Genomic DNA, 22,363 nt, shown 5'->3' with positions numbered 1-22,363 from the left:
GAAATGCCACACCACACGAAACCCTTGGTTTGGCCTCCCTGCCTTTATTCCACAGACACGTGCTCCCAATTGGTTGCCAACTTCTAGACACATATCTTGGCAGTTTCCAATAGAATGTAAAATTTTCTTCCTCAGTGTATATACATCAATTTCAGGGAAGAACTTTGACAGATGTGCCTGGTTTTTATGCCTGTTGCTGAACAAATTACTGTATCTAAGGGAATAGGATTAATATTGGCCAAGCCAGGCTCCCTTTGGGAGATGATGTAATATGACTGATAGTCCTACCAGAACCACATGGAATGGAAAAGGAAGAAATAAACACACACACACACACATACACTCATCATAAGAGTCTTGTCCATTTAATCACATTTGTGACAATCCACTTAACATGATCTCTACAACTTATCCTGTAAGATAATAATCTTCAAACTGCAGCCTTAGGGGTACATAGGATTTACAAAGGTATATGCAGGCCCAGAAAGCTGCAAGGAATCCATTTTGAGATCCTTAATTCACATAAATACTCTTTGTGAAAATGATCCACCTGATATCACACTAGAATAAAAGCATCATGCTAGGTCCCAAGCCCACTTCCCTTTCCCTGTGGTCCTTTCTCCAACTTGACAACAGTAAAGCATACCTCCCCCATCAAAATACACTTGAGTCTCATGATGGCATATTGCCTTGAGGTATAAAAATCTCTGATGTGTCAAAGAAGGGGAAAATTCAAAATACTGGAGTCAGGGATGTCTCTTTTAATCAAGAGTCCAAAAATACTCTCTGTCATTTGTTTAAAAGATGCATTCCTAGTAAAATTTGACTTTTTTTTTTAGCTTATAAATGATTTGCTAATATCTGTAACAGGTTTATGCTATTTTGATCAAACTGTATATCAATAAGTACATTAAAGTGGATATTTTAAATTCTATGCTATTTGTATTCTGTAGATACATTTTAAAATTGATGTAACAGTTTTATTTAAATAGGTCAATATTTGCAAACTAGAAATGATATCCTTTGCAACTTTTTAAGCTTGTGATGGAAAACTGAAATGTCAACTTAAAACATGTGAAGATAGGGGTTTTCTTAAGAAAAAAATTCTTTTAGGGGTTATGCAACCAGAGTTTGAAGAACACTACTATAGAACATTCATCATTTTAAAGATAAATTTTGTTTTAAAGGCTATTCAACAAACACTTAATTCCTACAGTCCAGGCACCATGCTAGACGTTATACACAGAACAGTAAATAAGACAATCTGCCAACAGAGGGTTTATTCTAGTGAACTGTAAATGTTAATATTCAAATAATACTAGATACTTTGCTAGGTGCTGTCATGTACTTGAACTTCCTCCAAAGATCAAATTGCTCTGTCTTGACATTTATGAATGTTATTAATGAATTTAAATAAAAATTAAAACATTTTCAATAGCAAAGTCACAAAGGAAACTAGTATGTGTATTAAGCAAAGAAAGAAAAGAATGGGTGGCTAGAATTTACAACATGTCTTGAGACTCTACAAAAGAAACAAAGAAAAAGGAAAGCCTAGCAAGTAGAAATAGGTTAAATCATGTGGTTAAAAACTGGCCTAACCTGGAATATGTGCGTAGATTGAACAAGGCCTTTGCCCTATTATCTTTTTCTTCCTATGCCATCTCCTCTGACACTCTCACTTACTCCTGTCAAAAAAAAAAAAAAAAAGATTTCAAAAGTTGAAAATAAGGAAAAAAGACGGTTGGATGGCCTTTTACTATCATGCATTTCTAATAAGCCCACCCACGGCTCACTTGATTTTCTCAGGAAATATAACTATTTAACTAAAAATTGATTAGGGCCCAGATGTTTTACAATCTTGGCAAGTTAGCAGTTAACACATAAAAGAATGATATGATATTGTTTTGGTCTTCTGTTCCCCCTGTCCTGTAGACAAGTTAGCCCCAAAGATTACAGTTTTATTACCCAGTAATACATGGTCCAAATTTGTATATAATTTAGCGATCTTATTATAGCATTTCTTTCCTTTCAAAGTATGTAATTCTGACTCCTCAATAACTGGTTCTATTGTGGTAGATCCTCTTTCCTCAGATTTGATTCAGCCTGGGCATGTAATCAATCACCAATGAGTTGATAATCTATGAGACAAGTTTAATGGGAGACTTATCTGCTTTTAGGAAGGTGTGTGTGAGAGGAAAAGGGTGTTTTCCACCTCTGAAAGTAATGATACAAGAAGTGATCCTAAGCAATGGAACTGAAGATAGTAAAGGGAAGAAAGGAAGATGGGAAGAAAGGAGGGAGAGAAGGAAGGAAAGGAGGGAATAATGTATTTGGGTCTTTAAGTTCTAAACTAACAAATCTTAGAACTATCAAATCTCCAGATTCTTGGTATAGAAGATGTACGGCCATTTGTTCACTGACAACAAAGTATGAAACCTAAAATTATGTTTATTTCTCTGCGAAGAAATAGCCTGAAGCCAAATTTTACTTCATGAAGTATTTCTGTTTGATAAGCTGGGGCAGATTTCTGAAAGCTATGGGGAGAAGAAAGACCACTTAACAATTAATGGACCAACAGGTTGCTGCAGGCCTTCATGTTCCAAGAGGGGAGTCAGGAGGGCCCCTATGCTGTGAAAAGCTATTCCGTACAAAGGGGCGTTACCTTATCTTGTGTGAGAAGCCCTGAAGCCACAGGAAAGCAACTTCATATCCTTCTGTATGAGTTTCCTGTTGGCTACTCTAACAAATAACCACGAAGTCAGTGGATTAAAACAATAGACATTTACTCTTACAGTTCTGGACCCCATAAGTCTAAAATCAAGGTATCAGTAAAGTCACATGCCCTGCAGAGACTCTGGGGCAGAACCCATGCTAAGGCATCCCTTGGCATTGCTGGCTTGTGGCCACATCACTCTGATCTCTTGGGGTGAAGGTCTTCATATCCCCTTCTTTACTGTGTGTGTGTCTGTGTCTTTTCTACTGCATCCTATAAGGACACTTGTCATTGGATTTAGGGCCCATCCAGATAATTTAAAATAATCTCTTCATATGAAGATACTTAACTTAGTCACATCTGAAGAGACCCTTTTTCCAAATAAGACAATATTCACAGGTTTCAGGGATCTGATACAGGCATCTTTTGTCTTATCACACCCCCATTCTATGAAGATCGCTGGTGGTGGTTTGGAGGAATTGGGTGAAATTTGATTTCTTCTTTCCTGTCATTTCTGATTGTTTTCAACCATGAAATTTTATTTGCAGCTTAAATGCAAAAAAATCTTTGAATTGTTTACTTAAAGGAGTAGGCTTTTCTATAGGTGGAAAGTCTATAGCAAGAAGAGTAAATCAGAAAACTCTAGAAGTTTACATTAAAGTCAAGAATGTTAAGCAGTGATCTCTAAATTTCCTGTTTTTCTGTTCTTAACCTTTCATCTCCACTATAATTCTCCATAATCCCAGTCACCCACCCATAGGTACCCACACAAATAATGGGCATATATTTAACTTGGTATATGACTTGGATATTTATTCTTGAAAAAAACATTTGATTCTCTTTGGATACCCATTTTTAATTATCCAAATGATACTGTTGTAGATCTTGTTCAATTTCAAACCATTTTCTCAGTACACTGAGATTTTAGGACAATTCCATGGTAGCTGTACGTATAACAGGTAAGTGCTTGTAGCTGTTGCCTGGTGTTACATCCATTCTCCACATCTAGGTTAACTCCAAGTTCCTCCTACCACAGACAGTACTACAACAGACAGAGTTGTCCCCTGTCCCCTGGTGGAGAGTATGAACATTTGGGGATAAATGCCCAGAAGTACCTCTTTATTTACACATTAGTTATTTGGGTGATTTTGTGAATCACCTTTAGTTTACTGGGCTCATTTAACTATTAAATTCCCTATTATCTTATTGAATTGCATATTCCACATATAAATTCCTACTGTTAGTGTCCCCAATGGCTCAAGCAGTAAAGAATCCACCCGCGGTGCAGAAGACATAGGAGACGTGGGTTTGACCCCTGGGTTGGGAAGATCCCCTGAAGATGGAAATGGCAACCCACTCCAGTATTCTTGCTTGGAGAATCCCATGAAAAAAGGAGCCTGGAGGGCTATAGTCCATAGTATTGCAAAGAGTCAGACATGACTTGAGCAACGGAGCCCACATCCTCCACAGTGTTCTTTAACTCAGCCTACTAACTGTTATTTGGTCAGTCCACGGTATCCTTTTTGGAAATGATTAAAATTTCTTAATTTTAATGTATTAAATAATTTTTTTCTTTATGGTTTATGTTTTTTTGGATCTTGTTTAAGAAGACAACCCATCTAATGTCATGAAGATATTTTCTTCAATTAGCTTTATATAAAAGTTTATCTTCTCCTAGGTATTTACCCTTAAAGAACTGAACAGGGGCTTAAACTGATACTTGTACACAAATATTCACTGTAGCATTATTCACAACAGCCAGAATGTGGAAACAACCCAAGAGTCCATCAACAGATGAAGAGATAAAAGAAATGTGGTATATACGTACAATGGAACATTATTATTCAGCCATAAAAAGGAATGAAATTCTGATACATGGCACAATATCAATGAACCTTGAAAATATTGTGCAAAGTGAAATAAACCAGACATAAAAGGACAAATAGTGTATGATTCCACCTATATGAAATATCTAGAAAGCAAGCAAATTCTTTGGGATATAGTAGATTGGAGGTTACCAGTGACTGGGGGATGGAGAAAAGAGGAGTTACTGCTTAATGGATACAGAGTTTCTGTTTTGGGAGATGAAAAAGTTTTGGAAATAGATACTGGTGACAGCTACATAACACTGTAAATGTAATTAATGCCAAAGAACTGTACACTTAAACAGGTTAAAATGGCAAATTTTGTATTGTATATATTTTTTTTACTACACAGAAAAGAGCTTACTTTATCTGAACTTTAATAATGTTGTAGTTCTGTTTGTAATTTATAAACTGTTGATTTTGTTACTGGAAATGTATTTTTGTTTTTATATATTTAATTAGCATTCTAACAAAAATAAGTTAAAGGAAAAAAAGATGGTTGCCAGGTCAGTTCAGTCCAGTCCAGTCACTAAGTTGTGTCCGACTCTTTGCAACCCCATGAACCGCAGCACGCCAGGCCTCCCCGTCCATCACCAACTCCCAGAGTTTACTCAAACCCATGTCCGTTGAGTCAGTGATGCCATCCAGCCATCTCATCCTCTGTTGTCCCCCTCTCCTCCTGCCCTCAATCTTTCCCAGCATCAGGGTCTTTTCAAATGAGTCAGCTCTTTGCATCAGGTGGCCAAAGTATTGGAGTTTCAGCTTCAACATCAGTCCTTCCAATGAACATCCAGGACTGACTTCCTTTAGGATGGAGTGCTTGGATCTCCTTGCAGTCCAAGGGACTCTCAAGAGTCTTCTCCAACACTACAGTTCAAAAGCATCAATTCTTCTGTGCTCAGCCTTCTTTATAGTCCAACTCTCACATCCATACATGACTACTGAAGAAACCATAGCCTTGACTAGACAGACCTTTGTTGGCAAAGTAATGTTTCTGCTTTTTAATATGCTTTCTAGGTTGGTCATAACTTTCTTTCCAGGGAGTAAGTGTCTTTTAATTTCATGGCTGCAATCACCATCTGCAGTGATTTTAGAGCCCAGAAAAATAAAGTCTGACACTGTCCCACTGTTTCCCCATCTATTTGCCATGAAGTTATGCGAGCAGATACTATTATCTTAATTTTTTGAATGTTGAGCTTTAAGCCAACTTTTTCACTCTCCTCTTTCACCTTCATCAAGAGGCTCTTTAGTTCCTCTTCACTTTGCCATAAGGGTGGTGTCATCTGCATATCTGAGATTATCGATATTTCTCCCAGCAATCTTGATTCCAGCTTGTGTTTCTTCCAGCCCAGTGTTTCTCATGATGTACTCTGCATATAAGATAAATAAGCAGGGTGACAATATACAGCCTTGACGTACTCCTTTTCCTATTTGGAACCAGTCTGTTGTTCCATGTCCCAGTTCTAACTGTTGCTTCCTGACCTGCATACAGATTTCTCAAGAGGCAGGTCAGGTGGTCTGGTATTCCCCTCTCTTTCAGAATTTTCCACAGTTTATTGTGATCCACGCAGTCAAAGGCTTTGGCATAGTCAATAAAGCAGAAATAGATGTTTTTCTGGAATGCTCTTGCTCTTTTGATGATCCAGCGGATGTTGACAATTTGATCTCTGGTTCCTCTGCCTTTTCTAAAACTGGCTTAAACATCTGGAAGTTCACAGTTCATGTATTGCTGAAGACTGGCTTGGAGAATTTTAGGCATCACTTTACTAGCGTGTGAGATGAGTGCAATTGTGCAGTAGTCAGAGCATTCTTTGGTTATCAGTAAGTACTTTTAAACCTAAACTTTATCAAACAGATGTGATCCCTTAGTTACTGGCTTTGCCTTGTTGTTGAAGTCATATGGCTTAGATAACTCAAATATCTTAAAATTTAAAATGTTATGATGAATTAATGAGTGAAGGACAAAAACAAACACTTCATGCAATTCTATCAATGTATCATTTTACTATCTAATCCATTTAAGAGTTTCTTCCATATAAAGAATGTAAATATTAACACTGGCAAGATCATATCATCTCCTGAAGATCTATTAACCTGGTGAAAAAGTAAAATGACACAGATGTCTGCAATTAGAGGATAATGATGCAATCTATGTCCATCCCAATTCTCCAAAGAAGTAAATTCACATTCTCTTAAAAGTTAAATTACATGTATGTGTTCAGAGCTGACTTCTGTATGTCATTAATTTTAATATGAGACCATTAAAAAATCTAATTAGTCACATTTTAATTAAGCACTTAAAATTCCCACACAGTGCCAGAAATTATACAGTCAGACCCCCTGACTTCATTTGACTTAAACATTGGTTAGTATTAATCCTAAATGACCATTATAAACATCACTCCTCAAGAAATGAATAAAATTCAGCATTCTATCTCCTGAGGAAAATACAGCATTGGGTTCAGTCTTAGGACTACTTTGTTTTTTAAACAATCTTTTAATTCACTAAATAAAAATCTGCCCACAGATAAGTGAACTAAATGAAATCTACCTAATTAAGATCATGTGACAAAGCAGAGACTACCCAAATTATCATCAGTATCCTCAGTTTTCCAGGTCATTTCCCCAATATATCACTCCAGAGTTAAATAAATAAGAGAAAACTTGTTGGAACACTTGGTAACTAGTTTTTATATTGGAGAAGGCAATGGCATCCCACTCTGGTACTCTTGCCTGGAAAATCCCACGGACGGAGGAGCCTGGTAGGCTACAGTCCATGGGGTCGCTAAGAGTTGGACACGACTGAGGGACTTCACTTTAACTTTTCACTTTCATGCATTGGAGAAGGAAATGGCAACCCACCCCAGTGTTCTTGCCTGGAGAATCCCAGGGACGGGGGAGCCTGGTGGGCTGCCGTCTATGGGGTCGCACAAAGTCAGACACGACTGAAGTGACTTAGCAGAAGCAGCAGCAACAGTTTTTATATATTGCTGTCCTACAGCTAGTGAACTATCAAGGACTTGACCAACATTTCCGGTACTGGAAACAGATTTAGAGTGATTACACATTTAGTCCTTCTTTTGATCAAGACCATGTATTTCATGGTGCAAGGGCACAGGTTATATCTTTGACAAAATCAACTGGCTTACACAGAAGTGAACCTATAGCCTGAATCTTATTTATGCTCTGAACCGAAAAGCCTAGGCTCTTAAAATTTCAGTAAAATTCAAGAATTTAGACGAGATAAAATCAAGATACTCTTCTTTTATTTTCAGCCTGCAGTTCCCAAGGAGATGGCCGCCCAGCATGGCTTATGGCTTATGGGATTTTAGCTCCCCGATCATGGGCTGAAACAGGTCCTTGGCAGTGAGAGCATGAAGTCCTAACCACCGGACTGCCAGAGAATTTCTCCAATGAGATATTTCTGATAATAAGTGGGATGTTATTCTCACAACATTTCTGAGAGAGTGAGATTTTAAGTTCCTTTCAGGCAAGGACCCCAACTTATATCTAAATGGTGCTAAGTCATTTTCACTTATGGTATAAAACCTGCTATTTATACTTTATCATATCAACTTTTATTTTTGTTCATTAGCTCATGTGCCCTATGAAATTTAGAACTTTAAAGACCTAAAGAAAAGCACTCACTTTTAAAAAACTACCATTTTTAACCTATCTTCCCTATAATTGGCACAAAGACACACTTTTCACAAGTTACACTGCATTCAGCTCAAATCAGCAAAAATTTGGAGAGAATATGTTGAGCACAGTATTAGTACTACAGATTAATAAAAATCTTTCTCCTCAAGAAATTTATGTGTGAAAAATCAAACGTGGTGTGTAAAAGCTAAAAAAAATACAAAAACAATATATAACCCAGTGCAAAAATGAGTTATACATGTGTGTGTGTTCAGTGGCTCAGTCGTGTCTGACTCTTTGCAACCCCATGGACTGTAGCCTATCAGACTCCTCTGTCCATGGAATCTCCAAGCAAGAACACTGGAGGGGGCTACCATTTCCTACTCCAAGAGATCTTCCTGACCCAGGGATCACACTCACGCTTCTTGCATCTTCTGCACTGGCAGGTGGATTCTTTACCACTGCACCGCCTGGGAAGCTTCCCAACTTACATATATTAAATGCCAAACTAATGAGATATTTAATAAATTTATTTATAAAATTAAAACTATCTTGGAGATTATATTGCTTTGGATATTTTGCTACTTACATAGTTAATAGTCTTTTAAGGAAATCTACTCTGCAATGTTGATAGGAATGAAAATGAATTTTTAAAAATTATCACAAAGAATCTTGACATACTTCATTTTAAGAAACTTTCTACATTCCAACATATATTTCCATTTTCGCTCTATCCATCTTCATCTTTCTGACTTGTGGCTGTCTTGTCTCTACTTAAGAGAATAAATTTTCTTTTCTTTCTGTTGGTGAAGTATACATCAGTGGTTTTGATATAATTAAAAACGTTCATTGTGTGAGTTAGAAAAGAGGTTTAAATAAAATCAAATATTCTCATATTTTTTCTGATAAAAAAGCAAATTACCTAATTTATCCTTCATGATATGTATGAATACATATAAGCATAAAATGAGTGTTTTAAAGTTTTCAGACCTGCCTTATGAATAACTATATACACAGCAGTTATACACAAAGTTGCCTATAATTGAAAAACTGTATGCTATACATGTACCACTGATTTAAACTCTGTTGAATGCACAAAACAAATGAATTAATTCTATGTATTGTTTTATACCATTCACTCACACAGTGCTATTTGCATATTTTTTAAGAACAAAAAAAGAAAAAATTTAAAAGTTTACTAACAGATAAACTCATGAAAGCATTTTTAGTAAGTATAGATATATTTAAAGCTTACTTACCTTAGTAATATACGCATTATACTTTACATTGTTTCAGTTCAAAGATGAAATAACCAGACCTATTTTTTTAAGGAGGATTTTCCTGGATTTTTCTTATAAACACTGTGAAGTAAAGTATGCTTTTACAGGTCTTGAGTTCATGCACAATATAGTTCTGGGATCACAGCCCAAAAGAAAAAACACTGCAATTCATTGGGGAGTAATATTTAATGGTAAAAAGAAAAGAATTAGGGATGGAGAAAATAAAGAAGAAAAGAATAATAAACAAAGATGATAGAATGTAAAGGGTTTATGAGAAATTGAAAAAGTATATCCAAGACAAAAATATTAACATAATTTATGATATTTATAGTAAAAACTTACTTGATTGACTGAAAAAAATAATTGTCTAAAACGAATACATTCAACATCACATGTCAAATATATTAAACAACAGGTAGAATAAGGCTATATATCTTACTTGGCTACTTTTGAAAAAAGTAATTTTTCCCCTGGTCTGAAAGCAGTCTACAGTGGTCATCCCTATTAAAATGTCTTATTTAGGGAAACCTAGTGTAGAAATTCAAACATTCTAAATCTACCTCAATAATTTGTTGATGTGATAGTCTCAATTCTAGATATTTAAGAAAAGAACTATTAGTTCTGAAAAGTTCATTTATGCGTGTACCAGAAAATAGTGGCTGAATCAACAAATAAACTCTATAATTTGACATAAATAAAGCTACAAAGCACTGATATCACCAAAGAAAGAACCTAGTGTGAAATATTAACTACATGGTTGGGTTTTAAAGATACTGAATTCTGTATACCTTAAAGAATCCCAATAGTACATTAAGTTCCTTGGATCCTCATTTAAGTGAGAAACCCATTTCCAAGCATATGTGCAGAAGAACCTTAGCCTCTTCATGCCTGCTTGCCTGTCCCACAGTCAGAGAAGGCAGGATATTTGGTTAGGCATATGTTTATGAATAAAGACAGGAAAATTCCAACTTTAAAACCAAATATTTTCCTTGTTTAATTCTGGTATCTTATTGGTCCATATGTTGCCTCCTCCTCACAGTATGGTCCCCTCCTCACAGTATGTTACCAAAATTCTCCTAGATTTTGACTTTCTTTTAGAGCATACGGATAACATCAAGCAGACAGAATTAAGGAATGGAAATACTGTATGAAAAAGAAGAGCAAAACTGATGATAATCTAAATACACACTGACACACTTGCTGAAGACATGAGGTGCTCCATAAATGATTACTGAAATGCTGTTTTGTGACATTTGTTGTGATAAATTCATCTCTTCTCTAATTTAAGAATCCCCCTGAGTTAACCACAACCAGTTCAGTAGGAACTATCTGGTGGGAAATATCTGGTGGAAATAGGAATAGGAAATATCTGGTGAACTTTTGAATGCTTAAGGTTAGCATTTCACAAACCTCTGCAGCAGGAGAAAACGAGGCTAACACAGAGAAGCAGAGATGAAGAGGAGGAGAGTGGTGAGTACATCATTTGACTATGGATTTGGTCTTGTCCAAGACCAGCCCCACTCCTGGATTTTCCAGAGCACTCCCAGACATTCCTGTTTTCTTTTTTGGCTGCAGCTAGCTGGATTTCAGTTTGTACAATTTGCAGCCAAGAGAATACTAGTATAGAGAACCTGTCCAGTGCAAAAAAAATTTTGTTTCTGCCTCTACAAATTCATATGTAAATACAAGACTCCCACCAGTATCCTCTTATAGTGAGTGACAATGAAGCTATAACAGGAAAAGAGACAATAAGTTGGAAATATTTATAACCTTAATCCCTCTTAGAGGTTCATACTGCAAATTTTTAAGCTTCTGAGAAGTTATCCAGTAAAGAAATCTTTGTACCTCAGTTGCACTCACATTTACAAATCATATTTGAGCACAGATCCTTTTTAAAGAAGTTCTTATGTCTTTTAGAACTACTAACTGAACACAGGTTGGAAAATGCTACTTGAAAACATGGCCATGGATCCTTTAGATCTAGCATCTGAAGAAAAATGAAAAAGCATTCCTACCTGTTTTATAACATACTTAAAATGTACCTCAGAACTCAAATTTGAATGTAAAAGTAGTTCATCTTCTAGATTAAAACTAACTCACCTGCATTGAAATAAGAATGAAATCAATTAGGCTCCCAATTCCACAAAACCCCACAGTGCAAAACTTTAACAAACCTAGAAAAGAAGGTAAAGTCATTTACAACCTGGAAGGCCTTATAAATATTAATAAACTTTTCCAATTCCCAATAAATCATTACATATACCACAAATGCTTTATATCAAGAGTATAAAATTAACACTTAAAAAAAATCAAATCTTCACCTAAAAATATGAGAAAAGTTTAAAAGCCCCTCTACATAGAAAAACTACAAAAAATGATTCATTCACTTAAACAATATGATCTGAAGTAAAAACTCAATGTAATCTTACAAAACTGAAGAGAAAAGGCCTAAGAAAATAAATCTTTAAATCTCAGCACACAGCGTTACAGAACATCTTTTAGTCCTAAACCCTTATTTATGTACACTTAATACACTGTAGATACAAATTTTAATATATATTTATAGTAGAAAGTTAAATACTGTCAGGGCATAAAAAAGTAATCTGGAAAAAAAACACTGATTAGTAACACAATTATCTTCAATTTATCCTATATGTTTTTCCTAAGCAATCTTATGTTTCTTATTAGGTCTATAGTCAAAATCAGCAATTCTGTGTACACCTCTGTCCTTGGCTCCAACCTCAGAGCTACGGTACTAAAACAGAGGATAACAGAGCACAGAATCTAGGACATATAATAATACAACATAAAAACATGATGATGAAATCAGAAGAGGCAGATTGAGGGTGGAGGGTAGGATGAGTAATCTCTCTTCTATATTTAAACCTGAGCTGCTCTCCAGACATCCCATTTGAGATATAAAGATGATATAAAGCAAGACTCTTCGTGAAAGGGTAGTTCTAAGCATCAACTACAAATAGATTCCAGCTAAAATTGTAAGAATGGATGAGATCACCTCCTGGCACACATTTGGAAATATACAAATAAGACTGAAATATGTAGGTAAATTAGATGATTCTCCATTTCCCCCATTAGTATTAGATATACAGTAGAACAATGTTCTAAGTACTAGGATAACACATGCTGGAAATAATTTCTAAAATATTAAAATATAGACACTACATAAAATAATGCTTTTGGTTCTCTTCAAAACACTTATCACCTACCTCATATTTTACATTTGTTTACCATCTGTCTCATGGAAGTCCCCTTAGAGAAGGGTCTTTTATCTGTCTTGTTTACTTCTGTGTCCTTAGTACCTACAACATTGCCTGGCACATGGGAGATGCTCAATATTTGTTAAAATGAATAAATCCTCTCAGTCTTTCTGTTTCCTAAAGACCCCGAACTTTTTATTCACCATCTTATACAACAACTCCTCTAATTATTTTTTCCATTAATTGCACTTTAGTATAGCTGCCCAAGGAAATTTATCCATTCATTCAATGTATGTATTATCTCCATTCACTCATTTATTTCTAATTGCATTCCTCTTCACAGAGTATTTTGGAAATATCACAGTTTCCCTTCCTTCAGCTTGTTTATAAAAAGAACATTAAGAATGGATCACGGACTTCTCTGGTGGTTCAGTTCAGTTTGGTCACTCAGTCGTGTCTAACTCTTTGTGTCCCCATGGACTGCAGCATACCAGGCTTCCCTGTCCATCATCAACTCTCGGAGCCTGCTCAAACTCATGGCCATCAAGTCAGTGATGCCATCATACAATCTCAGCCTCTGTCGTCCCCTTCTCCTCCCGCCTTCAATCTTTCTCAGCATCAGGGTCTTTTCCAATGAGTCAGTTCTTCCCATCAGGTGGCCAAAGTACTGGAGTTTCAGCTTCAGCATCAGTTCTTCCAATGAATATTCAGGACTGATTTCCTTTAGGATGGACTGGTTGGATCTCTTTGCAGTCCAAGGGACTCTCAACAGTCTTCTCCAACACCCCAGTTCAAAAACATCAATTCTTTGGTGCTCAGCTTTCTTTATAATCCCATTCTCACATCCATACATGACTACTGGAAAAACCATAGCTTTGACTAGATGGACCTTGGTTGCTAAAGTAATGTCTCTGCTTTTTAATACGCTGTCTAGGTTGGTCATAGCTTTTCTTCCAAGGAGTAAGTGTCTTTTAATTTCGTGGCTGCAGTCATGATCTGCAGTGATTTTGGAGCCCAAGAAAATAAACTCTCTGTTTCCATTGTTTCCCCATCTATTTGCCATGAAATGATGGGACCAGATGTCATGATCATAGTTTTCTGAATGCTGAGTTTTAAGCCAACTTTTTCACTCTCCTCTTACACTTTCATCAACAGGCTCTTTAGTTCTTCTTTGCTTTTGGTCATAAGGGTGGTGTCATCTGCATATCTGAGGTTTTTGCTACTTCTCCCAGCAATATTGATTCCAGTTTGTACTTCATCCAGCCCAGCATTTTGCATGATGTACTCTGCATGTAAGTTAAATAAGCAGGGTGACAGTATACAGCCTTCACCTACTCCTTTCCCAATTTGGAACCAGTCTGTTGTTTCATGTCCAGTTCTAACTGTTGCTTCTTGACCTGCATATAGATTTCTCAAGAGGCAGGTCAGGTGGTCTGGTATTCCCATCTCTTGAAGAATTTTTCAGTTTGTTGTGATCCACACAGTCAAAGACTTTGGCGTAGTCAATAAAGCAGAAGTAGATGTTTTTCTACAACTCGCTTGCTTTTTTGATGATTCAGCGGATGTTGGCAATGTGATCTCTGGTTCCTCTGCCTTTTCTAAAACCAGCCTGAAAATCTGGAAGTTCATGGTTCATGTACTCTTAAAGTCTGGATTGGAGATTTTTGAGCAATACTTTGCTAGCATGTGAGATGAGGGCAATTGTGCAGTAGTTTGAACATTCTTCAGCATTGCCTTTCTTTGAGATTGGAATGAAAACTAACCTTTTCCAGTCCTGTGGCCTTTGCTGTTTTCTGAATTTGCTGGCAAACTGAGTGCAGCACTTTAACAGCATTATCTTTTAGGATTTGAAATAGCTCACCAGGAATTCCATCACCTCTACTAGCTTTGTTCGTAGTGATGCTTCCTAAGGCCCACTTGACTTCGCACTCAAGGATGTCTGGCTCTAGGTGAGTGATCACACCATCATGGTTATCCGGGTCATTAAGATCTTTTTTGTATAATTCTTCTGTGTATTCTTGCCACCTCTTCTTAATATCTTCTGCTTCTCTTAGGTTCATACCGTTTCTGTCCTTTATTTCACCCGTCTTTACATGAAATGTTCCCTTGGTATCTATAATTTTCTTGAAGAGATCTGCAGTCTTTTCCATTCTATTGTTTTTCTCTATTTCTTTGCATTGATCACTTAGGGAGACTTTCTTATCTCTCCTTGCTAATCTTTGGAACTCCACATTTAGATGGATATATCTTTCCTTTTCTCCTTTGCCTTTTGCTCCTCTTCTTTTCACAGCTATTTCTAAGGCCTCCTCAGACGACCATTTTGCTTCCTAAGGCCCACATGACTTCGCATTCTGGTGGTCCAATGCTTAAGAATTTGCCTGCCAATGTAGGGGTCATGTGTTTGATCCCTGGTCCAGAAATATTCCACAGGCCGTTGGGCAACTAAGCCCTAGCACTACAAAACTGAGCCTGCAAGCCACAGCTAGAGAGCAGCCCCCACTCATGACAACTAGAGAAAGCCCGTGTGCAACAACAAAGACCCAGCATAGCCAAAAAAAAAAAGAACGGTTTGAAAAACGTTTGTCTTCAATGCATTGCTACTCTATGAAGAAAATGGAACTGTGCCAGCGCCTCTGCCCTCCTGATGCCCTCTTCCAGTGGTGTTCTTCCTGCAGCTCTTCTCTTCTCAGGGTACTTCAGAGAATTCTTCGAGCATGCCATTCCTCCCAACAGCCCCAGCACTCTATCGCACGTCTCCTATTTATTTCCACCATGGTGTTGATCAGAAATTATTTCTTGGTTTGTTCATTAATTCTCTGTCTTCCTATGCCATGTAAACTCCTGAAGACAGGGTTCTCATCTGTCTTATTCAAGTCAATTCCTTGAACCGTAGGGCAGAGTTTGACGAATATTTGTTATATGACTATCAAAAAACTAGAAACAATCTATGATCAACTTGAAAAACACAAAGTAGCATACACTTTAAACAGCATTTATTAAAACTGAAAATGACCAGGACCCTGTGGTGCTCCTGGCCTTTCTGTGCCCTGTTTTCTTTTTTGAAGGGAAGAGAATCCAGCCTCCATGACCTTTCCTGAGTTCCAAAGGGCAGATATGAACAGTTGCTAAACAGGAGAGGAGCAGCCAACAAGCCAACAGAGGCCAGGAATCAGAGAGGTTCATCAAGATTAGGGCTTCCCTGATGGTTCAGTTGAAAAAGAATTTGCCTGCAATGCAGGAGACCCCGGTTTGATTCCTGGGTTGGGACGATCCCCTGGAGACAGGGTAGGCTATCCACTCCAGTATTCTTGGGCTTCCCTTGTAGCTCAGCTGGTGTAAAAAGAATCTGCCTGTAATCAGGAGACCTGGGTTGGGAAGATCAACTGGAGAAGGGAAAGGGTACCCACTCCAGTATTCTGGCCAGAATCCCATGGACTGTAGAGTCCATGGGGTTGCAAAGAGTCTACATGACTGAGTGACTTTCACTTTTTTCATGTTTCTTCAAGATTAACTGAGACCGGATGAGCGGTGTGCAGGCGCTCCACACAGGCTAACTTGTCAGCAGCCCCACCCTCGAAACTAGTGCTATAGAGTGAAGTCGCTCAGTCGTGTCCGACACTTGCGACCCCATGGACTGTAGTCTACCAGGCTCCTCGGTCCATGAACTCCTCATCAAATCCTCCTGGGTTGGGACACACAGTTCTTGAGGGCAGGAGTCTGTACTGCCCCCTCTTGTCTGGTAAAGCAATAAAGCTATTCTTTTCTACTTCCTCCAAAACTGTCTGCAAGATTCGATTTGGCACCAGTATACAGAGGCCAATCTTTTTTATATCAAAACCAATGCAAACCATTACTTGTGTGTATTTCATTATTTTGAGCACCAACACTAATTTTTTAAAAGATGGAGGGAGGGATTTGTGAACAACCAAAAGTAGATTGACCTTTTTATCCAAGTAAAAAAGTTGTTAGGTCTCTTTGTACAGATCCTATTTGCTTATCAAGGAAAGAAATGATGTATTTAGATTTTAAAGTTTTGAAATTCCAAATAAAAATGTTTCTAATCAAGATGGATCCATTTTTATCCTGAGTCATTACTGTCGTAGATATATTCTTCCAAAAAGATTATGCTGCCAGATGATATTCAGAAAGCTCATGTTTTCAGTGTACTTTATTTATACTTTAGTAACTTAAATTTTACATTTAAAGTATACAAATTCAATAAAAGGATTTATTTGGGTATAAAATAAAAAGCAGAGATTAGTTTTTGGTATTAAAAAAAATTGGGGGTATATTTTGCTTTATTACAGGTTGAGTCTTGCAAATACTTTTCTGTGTAACCATTTTACAGAATGTAGATTATTTCATACTGAAGCTGCTTGTGCCAAAGCACAAGTGTTCTGTAATGATTTGGTAATTAGGTATCTCTATTCTTTTTCTGCCTATACAAATAAAGGAAAGCTTTCAAATCTTAGAAGAGTTTAACCTACAAATCCCTATACTTTTATTTGTCCCATGATCTGTGGATATAATATGCCAGTCCAAACTGGTAACTCCAAACTTAAAAAAAGAAAAAAGGAATAAAATAACCAAAGATTTTGAAGCTTGGGGCTTAAAAATAAACAATACTTTGTTATTCTCATAAGAAAATATTTACACTTAAAAGTATTATCACCATGAAAGGAGTATCTCTCCGCCCATTAACTGCTCCAAAAGAGCTATTATCTTTGAGAATCCATAATCTTTTAATGCTACAGATGGCCAAAACAAAATATACCAATTATTGCCATGTAAAGAAAAATCACAGATGTTAACACAGTTAAAAACACAAAGACAGAATATTAGAAAAATAATCCTTCATGGTGAAAAAAGGGTTCAGCTAAAGCAGCACACGTATGAGAATAAATCAATCAGAGGAAATAATGCTATATACATAAAGTATCTATAAAGAAAAATTTTTCTTAAAGGAATGTTTGGATCTTATTAAATTTAATTTAATCTCACCCTCAACATATTTCCCTTATTTAATCCTAATATAAAATTTATATAATGAAGAAAAGAGAGAGACTTCTAGAAAAATATCTACTTCTGCTTCATTGACTATGCCAAAGCCTTTGACTGTGTGGATCACAACAAACTCTGAAAAATTCTTCAAGAGATGGGAATACCAAACCACCTGACTTGCCTCTTGAGAAATCTGTATGCAGGTCAGGAAGCAACAGTTAGAACTGGACATGAAACAACAGACTGGTTCCAAATGAGGAAAGGAGTACGTCAAGGCTGTATATTGTCACCCTGCTTATTAAACTTATACGCAGAGTACATCATGAGAAATGCCTACCTGGATGAAGGAAACCTGGAATCAAAATTGCAGGAAGAAATATCAATAACTTCAGATATGCAGATGACAACACCCTTATGACAAAAAGCAAAGAAGAACTAAAGAGCCTCCTGATGAAAGTCAAAGAGGAGAGTGAAAATGTTGGCTTAAAACTCAATATTCAAAAAACTAAGATCATGGCACCTGGTCCCAGCACTTCATGGCAAATAGATGGGGAAACAATGGAAACAGTGAGAGACTATTTTCTTGGGCTCCAAAATCAATGCAGATGGTGACTGCAGCCATGAAATTAAAAGACGCTTGCTTCTTGGAAGAAAAGCTATGACCAACCTAGACAGCATATTAAAAAGCAGAAACATTACTTTAGCAACCAAGGTCCATCTAGTCAAAGCTATGCTTTTTCCAGTAGTCATGTATGGATGTGAGAGCTGGACCTACAGAAAGCTGAGCACCAAAGAATTGATGGTTTTGAACTGTGGTGTTGGAGAAGACTCTTGAGAGTCCCTTAGACTGCAACGAGATCAAACTGGTCAATCCTAAAAGAAATCAGTCCTAAATATTCATTGGAAGGACTGATGTTGAAGCTGAAGCTCTAATAGTTTGGTCATCTGATGCGAAAAACTGACTCATTAGAAAAGATACTGATGCTGGGAAACACTGATGGCAGGAGGAGGAGAAGGGGACAACAAGGATGAGATGGTTGGATGGTATCACTGACTCATTGGACACGAGTTTGAGCCAGTTGGGAGTTGGTGATGGACAGGGAAGCCTGGTGTACTTCAGTCCATGGAGTGGCAAAGCGTCGAACACGACTGAGAGAATGAACTGAACTGAACCTCACAATGAAGATTCCTTTGATCTCTGGTGGGTAGCAAGATGGAAAGAATAAGATTAGCTTTGGTAGCTAGAAAGCAGAGCACTCAGAAACTTTAAAACTGCTCACTGAAGGGCTAATATAGAAGCAAAGTACTACAGTAAATAAAGCATGATCTCTTGAGCCAGAGTATTTGGGTTCAAATTCAGGTCACTAGATGAGTGTCCTTGGGTAAATCTCTTAATCTCATGACAAGTTCCCTATCCATAAAACAATGATGATAACAAATATATCAGAGTATAAAGCAAGGCCTCCAGAGGTAGCAAATCCTTTAACCTCTCTGGTGACAATTTCTCTACCTGTTAAAGCAGATTTAAACAGGATGATAAACTCAGAGAGTTTTAAGGCTCAAATAAGGGGAGACATGTGAAAGTATTATTTAAACCAAAGCTATTATCAAATGTGACTCACTTTCAGAAGCATTAATAACTATGGTAAATGTATAAATTACAACCAGGAGGAAGGTGTGGGGAGGGATGCTAGGGATAATAATCGGGCTCCACACCAGCTCATACTGGTTGCTGCAGTTCCAACCCCAACTTCTCCTGAAAGAAGTAGTTTCTATTCCGAAAGTAACATTGATAGAGATCCAGGTAGAAGGCAAATGTTTTTGAAGGGATAGGAAAAGATACGCATTTATTCCTAAAACATTTATTGAATACCCAATGTGTACCTAGCACTAGCAATGACAACTCCAGTCTACTATCCTAATGGCTACACTGTCTTGAGTGTGTGCTTTCATAAAGATGAAAAAAAAAACAAGTAAAGTCAGTATCTTTTACCCAAGTTCATTACAGAGCTAACTGCTAGCTCTGTAATCAGAGAAAAACATTGACTATTCAACTCCAGCTACATGGAACCTGTAACTATTAATAGTATGCAGAGATTTAATCTATAAGAATAGGTACATTTACCTACAAGTTTCACAAGAATTTTTTTTTAAAAATAAAGTACACTCACCCAAGGCAGGGTATCCAAGGTAAAATCGATCTGCTCCCAACCATCCAAGGAAAAGAGACAGTGCAACTGCCACCTTGTATGAATAGCCATTCCTGCACAGAATCAGAACCTGAAAGTCACATTCATATATTTCCAACATGAAAACATTTTAGAAAATAATGTTAATTATTACTGTTTGTTAATCAGTTCATTCATCCATTCAATTAATGCTTTTTGGGTGGCTACTGAGTGCCAGGGACTATTTCAGGCTACTGGGATATACAAATAAGCAGAAGAGATAAAAATTCCTGCCTTTAAAGACCTTACAATCTAGTGGCAGCAAGTAATATACCTAAGTGAAAGTCTCTCATTTGTGTCCAACTCTTTGCGACCCCATGGGCTATACAGTCCGTGGAATTCTCCAGACCAGAATACTGGAGTGGTTAGCCTTTCCCTTCTCTACGGAATCTTCCCAACCCAGGGACTGAACCTGTCTCCCGCATTGCAGGAGGATTCTTGACCAGCTGAGCATAAGAGAAGCCCAAGAATACTGGCGTGGGTAGCCTATCCTTTCTCCAGGGGATCTTCCCAACCCAAGAATCAAACTGGGGTCTCCTGCATTGCAGACGACCAACTTAGTTCTTTATCAACTAAGCTATGAGGGAAGCCCATAAACCTAAACATATTTTAAAAAGAAATTGTGTGTTAGAAAGTCATAAAGAAGGACTTCCCTAGTGGTCCAGTGGCTAAGACTGTGCTTATAATGCAGGGGGCCCAGGTTCGAGCCCTGATCAGGGAACTAGATCCCATGTACTGCAACTAAAATATCCTGTATGCAGACATGAAGATTGAAGACCCATGTGCTGCAACTAAGACCTGCTGTGGTCAAATAAATAAATATTTAAAAAAAAAAAAAAGACAGTCATAAATGCTATGAAAAAAGAAGTGGATTAGGTTGTATAGGGAATTCAGAATGCCAGGGATACAGATAAGGGCCATTTAAGTGGGTGACAAGAGTAAGCTTCATTGAGAAGGTGGTATTTCAGCAAAGACCTAAGGGAGGTAAGAGATTTAGCCACACCATGCCTCTGATGGAAGAGTGTCCCAGACAAAAGAAACTGCTGTTGCAAAGGCAGCCTACCTGGCGTGTTCAAGGTCTATTAAGGAAGCACGTGTAGGAGGAATGGAGGAAGGGGAAGAACAGAAGGAGACAAGGTCAGAGAGAGAACAGGGCAAAGAGGGCAGATCATGCAGGGCCTTGAACATCATTGTTAAATGCTATAAAATCACCATCTTTTACTCTGAGAGATATGTGAAGCCACTGCAGAGGTAAGCAGAGGTATGGTGTGAAAATAGTCACTCTAGTTGCTATGCTGAAGACAGACTGCAGGGGAGTATTTGCGAGCTATCATCACAATAATGTCCAACAAACCTTCCCAGATGAAGAAGAGACGAAACCAGAAAAGAGTAACAGGGCGGAAGAAGTAAAACCGAAAGAGTGTGGTGTCAACATGGATCTACTGTGTAACACAGGGAACTCGTCTCAATGTTATGTGGCAGCCTGGATGGGAGGGGAGTTTAGGGGAGAATGGATACATGTATATGTATGGCTTAACCCCTCTGCTGTCCACCTGAAATTATCAGGTGTATTGGCTTTACTCCAACACAAAATAAAAAAGTAAAAAATAAAAAAAAGTGTGTGGTATCTTGGAAGTCAAGTGAAGTCAGTGTATTAAGAAGAACAGAGTGATCAACTGTGCCAAATGTGACTGATGGATGATATAAGAATTCCTGAGAATTTATCACTAAATTTAACCAAGAGGAGAGCATTAGTGACCTCACCAAGAGCAGATCTGGCAACAATGAGGACAAAATATAGAACAGAGCAGCCTTAAGAAAGACTGGAAGGGCCATAGCAGTGCTTGTGACTCTGTTCCATCCTACAGCACCCACAAATCTGGCTCTACCCTGCCCTCACCGCTACAGCAGAGTCCACAACCCAGGCAACCCCACTTGTGGCAGACAGACCTGCCATCCTGGTGTCCCTGGTGGTGATGCCAGTAACGACAGCAACTCTTGCAGCATCAGGACACCAGTAACCCCACGGGAAAGAAGCAGAGATGATAAGGGCACTGGTGACACCTCTGGCAGAGGTGATAGAGAGTAGAAAGTGCCAATTAAATATAGCCAGAGGCATCTCAGGTAAGAGAAACCAAGCTATAAATTGTGCTGCAGTGCCATCTACTGAAAAACAAAAAAAAGTACTCTAATTACCAACCTGTTGAACTGTTAGAATCAAAGTAAATAAAGCTTTACCTAAATGAGAAAGGTACTACCTCTGGCATGCCAGCAAAGGAACAACTCATCAAGCACCATGAAAAGCCACAGTAACACAGCATCAGAAAAAGAAAATGACAGTTCTCCAGAAACCAAACTTAATATCACAGAAGACTGTGGTCTCACAGAGAATTCAAAATAGCTATCAGGAAGAAACTCA

General features: G+C 37.7%; 1 protein-coding gene across 3 annotated transcripts in view; it reads right to left on the bottom strand.

The window, feature by feature from the left end:
* The window catches only part of TM2D1 (TM2 domain containing 1), a 47,146-nt gene that overhangs the window by 2,134 nt on the left and 22,649 nt on the right, over positions 1-22,363 (bottom strand). For 2 of the 3 annotated variants that reach the window (XM_065911897.1, XM_065911887.1), the window contains exons 4-5: positions 19,888-19,979; positions 11,598-11,671 (exon numbers count right to left, since the gene is read on the bottom strand). In XM_065911897.1, the coding sequence (XP_065767969.1) occupies positions 11,598-11,671; positions 19,888-19,979 (166 nt within the window). Of the gene's footprint in view, positions 1-1,599; positions 1,686-11,597; positions 11,672-19,887; positions 19,980-22,363 lie in introns of all 3 variants that reach the window. The other variant, XR_010659999.1, reaches the window with a different exon arrangement.

The sequence above is a fragment of the Muntiacus reevesi genome, chromosome 1 (assembly GCF_963930625.1).
Source record: "Muntiacus reevesi chromosome 1, mMunRee1.1, whole genome shotgun sequence".
NCBI classification, from domain to species: domain Eukaryota; kingdom Metazoa; phylum Chordata; class Mammalia; order Artiodactyla; family Cervidae; genus Muntiacus; species Muntiacus reevesi.
This window is presented reverse-complemented; position numbering and strand designations above follow the sequence as displayed.